The sequence below is a fragment of the Topomyia yanbarensis genome, chromosome 1 (assembly GCF_030247195.1).
Source record: "Topomyia yanbarensis strain Yona2022 chromosome 1, ASM3024719v1, whole genome shotgun sequence".
NCBI classification, from domain to species: domain Eukaryota; kingdom Metazoa; phylum Arthropoda; class Insecta; order Diptera; family Culicidae; genus Topomyia; species Topomyia yanbarensis.
This window is the reverse complement of record NC_080670.1, coordinates 39,816,726-39,828,717: the sequence shown is the minus strand read 5'-3', so window position 1 is coordinate 39,828,717 and position 11,992 is coordinate 39,816,726. Positions and strand designations below refer to the sequence as shown.

The window sequence follows — 11,992 nt, the reverse complement described above, 5'->3', positions numbered from 1 at the left end:
TTTGAGAACAACACCATTTATTGTCAATAAATCTGAATGGAACTGACAGCGCCGTAGCGTGGTCTTTTGGAACCTTTTGTGAAATCTCGGTTTTTGCGCTCCTTTGGTTATTACATTGGCTTTCGTTTTCAGTTCGACTTGCGAATAACAATTTAGTTTGTACCTGGAAATGGCAAACTAATTTTGACTTATTTTATGACTCGTTCCAATTATTTTATAAAGTTCAAGATTTCTGCGCCTTCTAGGGATAGCGCGCTTGGTGGGGGCCAATCCGCCCCACCACACGTTACGGGCCTGATACTAAGAAATGGAATAAGATTATAATCAAAACACTTTATAGTTAGTAGTGTAGTCCTACGTCAACAGTTTGAACAACCCCCTAGGGCATGTTGTAATTTCCCTCGAGTACTTAAAGAGAATTAAAGGTAGCAGGACTCGTGTAATAAATGTACAATAAAATACATAACAATTTGATACGAAGGTTCTACCTCTCGTATACTTAGAATTTGCTCATATAACCTTTTACAAATAAGAGTTTGTCTTCAGGAGAACTCACACGACCTAGGAATCAACCATGTTTCTGCGTCATGGTCTTCACCGATACTGGAATCCGGTCGTTGCATGCACCTAAATTTAACAAAAGAGCCAGCCATTCGTCTGCATTGAGTTTTCATATGTGAACCCTCCCGACAGCCTACGCACTCGGAGTCTTCGTGTCTTCGGCGACAGCCGTAGTCTCTGACATTACCGATTTTTCCTCGCCAGTTTCCGGAGGATCGCTACACGAGATCGCCGGGAAACGTCTGTTCAGCGCAGCTCGATACTTTGGATGGCTAATGCCGTACACGATCGGGTTGTAGACTGCGTTTGCTTTGGCGAAGAGTGAACCCCAAATCGTGGCCAATGGTGAGATTGTAGCCGTTTTGAAGATACCGGTATAGTTAATGATTGTGTATGGCGTCCAGGCCATGAACCACAGCGAAATGGTCACCAGAGCGATCTTAGCTAGTTTCATTTCGGCCGATTTGCCATCGTCTCCGGAGCGTAGCGATTGTACATTCATACGCTTGGCCTGGTCACGCATGGTTTTCTCGTGTGCTGAGACGGCCTGAAGAGCAGAGAACGATTAGAGTCAGGAAAGTAAAACTTGTATCGGTACCTACCTTAACGATGTGATAATACGAATAAATGATAGTGAACAGCGGGGTGTAATAAACGAATGCCGAGTAACATAAGATGTACGATTTGTGGATCCATTCGTCGCTTAAATAGTCGGTACCGCACGCAGTCATGTTTCCCTCGGGGACATAACGACTCCAGCCAAGCATTGGCAGTGCACCCCAGATTATTCCGACCATCCAACAGAAGATGATTCGCAGAATCGCACCAGAATTGGTTAACGGTTTGCCGGATAGACCTTTCACGATGACGTTGTAGCGATCGAGCGCGATCATTGTCATGGTCCAAATAGAGCAGCACCCGACAATCGATCCGCTGTAAGCGTACAGGTCGCACATGAGCGTACCCAGCACCCAGGTCTCGTACCAACAGTTGTACACCATGGGGAAGGAATTGGTCAGCATCATTGTGAAGTCAGACACGGCTAGATTCACCACGAACAGATTGGACGGTGTGCGCAGCGATTTTTCCGTGGAGAAAATGTAAATCACCACTCCGTTGCCAATAATGGAGATTACACCGAGGACGAAAGTGACGAACCCGATGATGGAGTGCCACAGCGGGTTCAGTGGTGGAAACTGGTACCAGTGGGGATCCACTAGGTGTAGCATCTCCTGCGGCACACTATCGACGACGGTCAGATTGCTCAGCAGCGTAGTGGGACTCCACACGTTCGGGGCAGGTCCGTAGTAAACCATTGTGTTTCACTTTTTGGTTGATAGCTAGCACCGGTGATTTTTTGTGTGTGATCGAACGGCAGCGCTCCTGTCAACTAAATGTCACTCTAATATGGCACTGGTTTTATTTCATAAGTAATAAATTTCACCGAAACTTGCTTGCTGTCGTGCGAGCAACGGCAAGCCTAGGTTGGAACTTGTGCCGGGATCAACGGAACGGGCAGGTTTTATGCAGTTTGCCGTCACTAATCGAATTATTAGGCCGGGGGTGCTTGCCAAAATATTAAATATCAAAACGTTTCTGTTTTCTCCGGATAACACCGTTTGTGCTTAACAAGGTTAGTTTATGCGACCGGGTGCGATGATGCGGATAATAATCCGCTTTTCCTCGTGTGGGGTAGTGTTTCTTCGCAGAACGATGAAGCATTTTTCATGTGATATTATTATTTATGGACTACTTTAGAATAAAGGCATTGTATTATAGAATTATCGTATTTAATGGAATGATCTGTAATGGCCGCAATTGAGTGATATTTTTTCTTATGTACCGTAATTGTACTGAATCCCGCGCAGTGCTATACTACGCGCATTTTCTTTCAATGCATTTTGAAAATTGAACTATTCTTTTCATCGTTGAGCTAATCCAATGTGTACTGTGTAGTTTACGTCTTAAATAACCTTTTCAAATAAAAACAAAACTTAAAAATCGGAACGCGGCATTAGAAGAACAATTCCTTAGAAGCACGGAATGTAATAATTTGAAAGTTGCAAATTATGTATCTGCAAACCACATTTTTTGTAAATAAGGGTGAATTGCGCACCATTTTCAGAACATCAAGATATCTTTGAACTGATACTAATCTTCCGTTTCAGAAATAATTCATTATTCGACCTCTACTTCACATTGAACTGTCCGAGTTATTGAGAACATAGTGAAACCTTTCAGCGTGTACAAATCGCCTTTCTGTGTATTATTTGAAGGATAAAAGACATGTATTGCTACGGTGTCACGGCCGCTGACCTTCGTGGTTTAGTCCTGAGGGATAATTAATAAACGATGTCGCTCGAACTATAAGGTAACTCAATAGCTTGTTTGGAAGTTTGCTCTTCAGTGCGGACAACACGTGAGTTTAATAATTCTATATTATTGCCTTTGGAGGTAGTGTAGGTGGAGAGCGTTTATTGTTTTGTCCGTTTCGTCGAACTTATTTGATTGAATAACGTGCAAAGGTAGTTCTAGCTCGCTAGTATGTGGGAGGAGGATTTTATGGTCCTTCATATGTTATTGTCCAAGTCTGTATATAACCATATTCTTGCCATGGGCACACTGGGCTAGGGCCAAAGGTCTCGAGATTCTAGGGGAGAATGGATATCAGTTTATACTTAAACTTGTATTCGAAAAAATACACACTCAATTGTTTGTAACTTGTTAGTGTGTAGGTAAAAATTGCCGAAATTCGAATTGAAAGTAGTTTATAGTGCACTATTTATCTTGGGAAGGTTTCATCAATAGCCAAATGCTTCACGGGAAAAAATGTTCCCACAATCGTGAATAAGGTATATTTAATGCTAAAAGGGCCGATTTCTTCACCCTCGCTTAACTTTTAAACCAGGCTCACCAGTACGTTTAAAGCTTGCTTAAGCGAGGGTGAAGAAATCGGCCCTAATTATGAATTTTCCCTCAGTAACGCCCACGTAACGCTTTTATTAGTGGAAATTTTTGTTTTTGTTTAGTGAACTTTAGTCACGGTTTCCGCCATGTCATTACCATATCGATTTTCTGTACGTGAACTAGTCCACAACTATATGAACATTATTCGTAAACAGACATGGGAAAAATCATTTCACGAAACGATCAATTTGAAATCATTCACCAACATGCTCTTACTGTGAAACCCGATCTCGGCAACCCTTCTTGTGCAGAGTTAGGGTGCTTACAGAGTGGCGGCGAGAAGCTGAGCTGGGGCTGGTACTGACAGTAAAATGCGAGATGCGAGAAACCTGCTCGCAGTATATCAAATGGAGCCTGTCAGAGTAAAAGCAGGCAGTCGGCGCCGATCCGCTCAGCTTTCACTCTGACATCATCCCTTTGGTTTGCAGCAAGCAGGTTTCTCGCATCTCGCATTCTAATGTCAGTTCCAGCGCCAGCTCAGCTTCTCGCCGCCACTCTGTAAGCACCCTTACGCGTTCGTGCGAAAGCGAGAAGCAAAACACAGAACTGAAAAAAAGTGACAGCGCCCGGCTATGATTCATTCTCCATCGCATACGTAGTGTTTTGAATGAAAGCAGAAAGGATCGCAAATGAATGCATTCTTTCATTCACAAAGATTCATTTCAAAACATTCACCGGATCGTTCTAATAAAAAAACTTGTCGTTCTTGTTTATAGACCTATGAAATTTTCACTTGGTGATCTTTTATTGTTGAGTAAGTAGTTTGCAATGGGCTGATGGAAAAAAAAATAACTTAAAACTATTCCGTGCATATCACAATATCAATTTCAAGTGGATTGTAGTGCCATCTACTTCTCAACATTGATTATAGTGTACATTTGCACTATAAAGTTGACCTAACCCAACCAGAGAATACAATGTCACATTCATTTGTGAACTAAAAGTTGATTCACTTGTGAATGTTTACAGTACAATCTTCCGATTCAATCCGCGAATGAAGAACACGATCTTCTTCATTCAACATAGTACGTGTCATTCTTTTACTTGGCTCACATCTTCGGTAGTTCATCTCTACCTACGTTCAGTTGTGTTCTTTTGGAGAGTTTTAGTCGGATCGTGAATGAACGACTGGCTGCTGTCAAAGCAATGAGCGGATTCGCCAAGAATCATGCGAATGAATGATAATTCCTGTCCCTGTTCGTAAACCCAAAGATGACTCAAGAGCCTGTGGGATTGAGTTCTTGTCGGCCGGTCTCATGAACACTAATGCAGTTTCTTGGTTGAAAACAATCCCATTTACTTTTGCCGTCTTTGTTTATTATTTTCCACCATCTAGTTAGGTAGTGTTCGTGTCATGTGACGTGTACGTAGGGGAGTCCGGAGCTAGTTGGCGGTTGGGGTAAGTTGGCGGAATCTCTTTTTCTCTGTTTCTATTAGACATACAACGCTGCCTCTTCTTGTGTGTCTCAAGTTATGTGAAACCCTTTATCCAATGTAGTTTTGTTGCAAAACGATTTGTTTGGTGGAAGTTGTGGGTGATATTGTGTTTTCGAGCATACCAAGTAAATTTTCTAAATTTTAAATACTTTGCGTTATTTAGGGTGATTTTCAATCTATTTCCCGAATGATTACAGTTTTCGATAGCGCATGAAAAGAGCTTTCAGTATCTATATAGATATTACATCTATCTTCAAACAAAAGTTATTTTTTAAATAGTTATTTAAATAGTTCAAACAAAAGTTATTTTTTAAATAGTGCAGTGTTGCACGCGGGGCGAGTTGGCGGTACTATTTACAGTGCAAAAAAGTCATCAAAAAAATTTATTTCTGGAACTCACTCCAACGTAAGATAACCTTTTTCTTGTGTATCTCGCCAATGTAGGAGACATTGCATGAACAATTTCGAAAATTTACTTTTGAATGGGAAGTACGCGTCAAAGTCAACATACCGGGGTATTGAAACTGAAATATAATAGCAAATGTCGTTTAATATACAGTTTTCTCGAAAAGACATTCAGAACGTTCCAAAAGAGCCCTTGAAGTAATTGAATCTCAATTTTATTGCTTATTTTTTGGCGTATACTCACATACCGCCAACTTACCCCGGGGCCGGGGTAAGTTGGCGAGTTTTCCGCGTCACATATTTTTGTCGCTAAAAATGAAGACAATGCATCAAACACTTTAAAAAAATCAGAGATGTTGCCAACAGTCTGCTCTTTCATGCCGCGTGTTCTATTTTGCAAGATCAAAGCGATAAAAATTGAAAACTGAAAACACCGCCAACTAACCCCGGTCTCCCCTACATGGGCCGTAGAAAAGTCTATGGTTGAAGTTGCTTGATCACGCCAGCAGTCATATTTATGGGATTTTCGATTGATGTGCACCGGTATAGTGGAGTGCACTGGTTTTGCACTTTCTAGCAGAAGTGTCAATGGAACATACCCAGTTTTCTGCACTTCTGCTAGAAAGTGCAAAAATGGTACAATGTCAGTGCACTGCACTACACCGGTGTCAATCCATCGAAAATCCTATTAGCCTTTGTCAGACTGCAGCGCAATATGCGGCTTATAGTCATATCGGCAATCGTAGTTGCGCGAAAAAAATGCATCAGCTGGGACTCATGGTCAAATATTTAAAAAAAAACCTTTGGACCGAATGAGCTTACGAATTGGTGTTGGTGGGAATGCGGATAACTGATGGGTGAACTGGGAAGAGATTTCTATAGTCTAAAGACTCTTTATTCTTTCTCGTTTCTTTCGGTGTACCAGTAAGACGGCTTTAAGCCGCGTAAAAAGTGAAGTTAGGAGAAGCTATCTGTGAGGAGTAACGGAAACCGGTTTGAATTAGTTACGTAAGTTAATAAAAAAAAGAAATATTGTAAAAAGTTTAATAATTTGAAATTTATAGATCGAGAAAAAGAGAAAAAAGCGGAAGTTAAAAGGCCCATTTGCGGGATAGTGTAGCTCCTTTAGTAAGCGGTAAAATGCTTATAATAGTGTAAATCTTTAAGCAAGTCTTGATTTCAAAATGCTAGATGAAATTCTACACAATGTTAAGGACCGCCAATTCAGTCCAGCACTTGATAGCAATTTTGCTCGAGTTTCAGGTAATTTACCCATCGCCATATGTGCCTAAGTAGCATTTCTAGTTTTATAAGTGCAATATAAGTTTTAAGGCAGGCCTCAAGAGTACCATAAAACCTTAAGTGTTACTAGGAACGCCATTTTACCCTACCGCTAATTAATGCGCACTTTATATGTTCTCGCTTGAAGTATCCTTCAAGCGAAGGTGTTCCGTCCGGGTGCTACAGCATCCAAGCAGGAGTAGGGGATAGCGACCAGCCACACTGACGTTCCCGAAGTCTGCCGGCGTGTAGCCTAGCTCGCCGACGGGCCAGTGTTGGACTCCTTTGCCCTGCGGACCACCCAAAGGAGAGCCGCGCATTTGGAGCTGTTTTACCGGCCACCACCAATCGAGCATCAGCCACATAACCTCGAAGCAAAACCCTCTCGAGAGTCAGGAATTACAGCGTCGTGATTACGATCAGCCGATTGAGCCGCCGGCACAAATTTTTCCATTCCGTATTTTCGTCGCCGCTCAGCGCAGCAGTTCGGACACCTAGTCGAGACACTGACAGCATTTATTTCTCATTGATGTGTATTGTTTACATGCTGTCAAACTCGAAGTCGTGTTTTTCGATTCAACGAAAATGGAGGTGAACCAACGCGAGTCGAGAGAACAAATTCTTTCCAAACACCTGGAATTTCCTGACCTGTCGCACCGGCAGTTGGGAAAAATGTTAAACAATCACTATTCAACCGTCTCCAGAGTGTTGAAGCGGTTCCAGAAGCGGTTGACGTTGGACCACGGCAAAGGAGCTTTGGCTAAAAAGATCGGCATGTCGCAGAGCTACGTCCAGAATGCAAAGAAGAGAGCTGGACTACATACACACAAGGTACAGAACTTCCCAAACCGCGATGAGCGGCAACAATCGACGGCTAAAACTCGGGCACGGAAGCTCTACGAGAAGATGCTGACAAAATATGGCTGCTGTGTGATGGACGACGGAACGTATATAAAAGCCGATTTTAAGCAAATTCCGGGGTTGGAGTTTTTCACCGGCAAGAGCAAGTTCTATGTGGACGACAAATTTAAGAAGAAGAAAATGTCGAAGTTTGCCTCCAAATATCTCATTTGGCAGGCCATCTGCTCTTGCGGACTGAGGAGTGAGCCTTTCGTGACAAAGGGCACAGTAAATGGCGATATCTACAAATCTGAGTGCCTCGAGAAGCGCCTTTTGTCGTTCTTGCAGCAGCACGACGAAGCTCCGCTATTTTGGCCAGATTTGGCATCATGACACTATTCTAAAAGTGTCCTGGAGTGGTATGAGGCCAATTCTGTCCGTTTTGTTCCAAAGGACATGAATCCGCCAAACTGTCCGGAGCTGCGCCCGGTGGAGCAGTACTGTGCAATGATGAAGCGGGAACTTCGGAAGAGCAAGAAGACAGTCAAAGACGAGAATGACATGCTAAGAAAATGAAAAAAAAAACTGAGAAACTGGTACCGGATGACACTGTAAAGACTTTGATGGAGGGCATCAAGCAAAAATGCGTTCAATTTTACACTCAAGGCTCCATCGAACGTTTCTTTTGATTTTTGAAGTAAATATATGTATGAAACTATCCTAAAATTTTGGTATGATTTTAAACATTATAAGAAAATTGGCATGACATTTTCGGTGTCGCAATAATTTCGTGTTCGCCCTTTATCTGAACAATTTAAAAACTATCGTAAATATCGCAGTAAGTAAAATCGGTTGAGCTTTAAAAAAATCAAAACAGAATACGTTTAGGGCAGTAGAGAAGTTTAAAACCCAAGCGCTTGGGAATATTTAGTGATATAGGTCGGTTTAGTAGAGTTCTACAGGTAGAACGGCGATCGAGGTTAACCACTTCAAGCCCAAATATAGTTTTATGGTATTGTCGAGAAGAAAGAAACAGTAGTTATTTGGTGGGATATAATTCAATTCATAACTACTGTCTGCCAAGGGTTTTTCGCGAGATTGTTGTTGGCTGTCGGCTGATGTGTTCGCGGAGTAACTAGGCAAGTAATTCGGGGAATTTGATGGACTCGCCCTGAGTCTCGCCGGGCAAACGAAATCTTGCTGCTTCACATACAATCGGGATTCATCCCGTTGTTTGGCGTGAAGTGAAGGCAGGTTTAACCCCTGAAACACGGTTCATTAAGTGACCCGTTACAGATTAAGGAACATTAGATCACAAAATCAAAACAGACAGGATACTTTCTCGTGAACTATTTCATGAAACTCGGAATTTGAATTTGAATTAGTCGCGTTCCAATATCCGTGCCCGAGAAACAGTTCCCAAAAGCATTGAATATTATTTATGCATTCGTGAACTGGTTCATGATTCTTGGTATAATAGACACGACGCACGTACTCGCGAAATAGTTCACGAAATCATAACAGTCACATGAATATGTAAAAAATACGTGCTAATCGAATAGTTCGATTAATCGGCTCCATTTACCGATTCATCGAATATCTCGATTATTTAGCAACATAATAACAGATTGATAAATAGTTAGTAACAACTCTTTTTATTAGAAGAATACAAATTATTTCTGCTATGAATGTGGTGATTTTCATTTGAATACGATTAATGGGATAGGTTTATTACGTACTCTCATGAATTCAAGCCAAAAGTTTAGCCGAAGTTTAGTCCCCATAGTCTCGTGTTGATAACTATTTGACTAGCTTTGGATGCGATAAACATATAGTCGGATTAGACCATTTCATGCATGAAGGGCTCAATATCTAACATTATCAGGAGCTAAATCAGTGTCAGATAATAATGAGACGAAACGTGAATTCCTCAACTTTCTACAGTTAGGTATTGTGCCATTCATGTACAATATGGTTTGCTTTCACTGGTTGCTTGTAAACTATCAAGATGAGTGAGACGTAGAAGTAAAAAGTGGAGCTCAGGCTAAATACGGTACAACACCCAAAAACACGTGGTTGTGTAAGACCGCATTACATTTAATAATATAGATTATATATAGAGATATATAGAGAAACTCCTTCTCCCCTCTCGCAGGTTGATGGGATTGACGGTATTGTAAACATCATCAAGCCACAATAGATTCAATAGAGTTATCTAAATATAAGGACCTTCGCTCTTTTTAGTTTTTATTTGCACCAAGTTCTACTACTAGAGGTTAATTAGTTCTCATGTTAATAATCCACCAAACATGATGACTACTGAGAATTTGATTTATATAAGAAGCCCGCTTCAAGATGTTGATTACAATACGCCTCGATAGTGGTGTGTCGAGGAGGCCGGGAGGGCTGATATGAGCCTTTTATCTGTTCTATACCTTTCCTCTATTTACCAGCTCATAACCAACAATCAACCAGTAACAAATTGATAATTGAGAAAGGATGTGCTATGTGTGGTGATTGGCTATTCAAGTATTAGTAGTGTTTGAAGTACTAATGTATGTCTCATGTGATGATCATAACTTCAGCTGTATCTTGTACCTATCTAATCTATTACGTCTCTCATATATTGTCTTTTATTTCTTCTTTTCGAGTCCTATACTGCCATTCTACACCCGTCTTCAGCTGGGTCAACAAAGATGGTGATAGTGAACGTCTTAACACTCACACATTCTCAAACGCGGTCTCAGCGGGAACCTACAAAAATGCCATCGTGCACGCGATTACGACTCGGTCACGTCCGAAAGTCTATCCTTGATCCTAGAAGCCTAGGTCCATGCCTTCAGCTGGACCAATTAAGAAAATACGCCCATACCTATTAGACAACACGTCTCATGGCGACATGACCGGGAACCCTATCGATATAAACGATCCCACTCTCTACCAGAATTCTAACCGCGCACTGAAAATTTAATATCAGACTCACGGTTCGCGAGACCATTCAAGAACACACGTTACAAAATCACGTCAGCGCACAAACGTTAGAGCCCCTCGCGATTTTCCAAGCAACCTACGAACTCGCAAACATGATTACACCCCGGTGATAAGGTGAAAATCTCAGCACTCATAAACTTAGCAACACGATCTCAAGCGTCAACCTACAAACTCCCGCGCTCGCGCCATCATGAATCGGGATCGTCCGGAAGTCTCTATCCTCGGTACAAACAATCTAGGTCCTTGTTAATTAATAAAAAAAATAATAAAATTGAAAAATAACTCCCATATCCACTAGACAAAACGTTCCATGGCGACATGACCGGAAACTCTAGTGATATGGGGTAACTCTCTCTCTCTCTCTGTCAGAATGTGATCCGTACACCGAAAACTAAAGATCAGAATGACGGTCCGCGAATATATGAAGCGCCGCAGGGTTTCAAAATCGAATTTATACACGCGAAGTCACATACACGCGAGCACACGCGACAAACACGTCAACATACGAACGCTTAAGCCCTTCGCGATTATCTACGCACACCTATGCCCGAGATCGCGTAAACTTGATAACACTCCGGCAATTGTGTGAACGTTTTAATACTTACGACGTTACAAACGCGGTCTCAAACGCGAACCCGCAAACGCGCGCGATCATGAATCGGTCACGTCCGGAAATCTATAGCCTTCATTCTAGCAATTTAGGTCCATACATTCAGTTGGACCAATAAAAAAAAAATAAAGCTCATATCCACTAGACCACGCGTTCTACGGCGACATGAATGGGAATTCTAATGATATGTAAGAACCTACTTTCTTCTGGAATCTGAACCGTACACCAAAAATCAAAAATTAAGTATCAGATTCACGGTCCGCGCGCGATCATTCTAGAACACACGTGAATATGCGAAAGGCACACGGTTATAAAATAGAATTTATACACGCGAAGTTCATACACGTTAGCACACGCGACATACAAACGCGCACGCGACATACAAACGCACACGCGATCGAGCACGTTAACGTACAAATGTTCGAGCCCTTCGCGATGATACACGCGATCGCGAGTCCCTACGCCCGCACATACCTGAACCGTACAATGAATATCACATTCAGAATCACGGCCCGCTACAATTGGCCTAATGCAGTGTTTTTTGGGCGACATTGCCTGTCTCGTCTGCAAATTGTAGTATGTGATTCTGACGGGGAGCCCTTCCGAGAACCTAGCTCTACAGCTCCAGTAGGACAACTCTCGAAAAAAAAAAAAAGATATATAGAGAAACTCCTTCTCGGGTATTCCCAGTGGAATTTTTGTGGGGTGCCCTGACCCATTACTTCCCAACAGAGCCTACAATACAAAACACACAGCGATACTATTACAAAGAGTATACTTTTCACATATAAAACGTATCAGTTCTGTGATCAGACGGCACATTACGGAAAACTATTATTAGAATCTGCTAGAAAAAACTTGTTTTTGGAAATCAAATGCAATACACATTCTGTAACACCG

The 11,992-nt window shown here is 41.8% G+C and overlaps 1 protein-coding gene across 1 annotated transcript; it reads right to left on the bottom strand.

The window, feature by feature from the left end:
- Window positions 1-469: 469 nt before the first annotated feature.
- On the bottom strand, window positions 470-2,041 carry LOC131677405 (rhodopsin-like). Its single transcript, XM_058957210.1, has 2 exons — window positions 1,164-2,041; window positions 470-1,108 (listed from the first exon to the last, which is right to left on the bottom strand). The coding sequence occupies exons 1-2, from the start codon at window positions 1,875-1,877 to the stop codon at window positions 695-697; spliced, it is 1,128 nt and encodes a 375-aa protein (XP_058813193.1). The 5' UTR covers window positions 1,878-2,041; the 3' UTR covers window positions 470-694.
- Window positions 2,042-11,992: the final 9,951 nt, after the last annotated feature.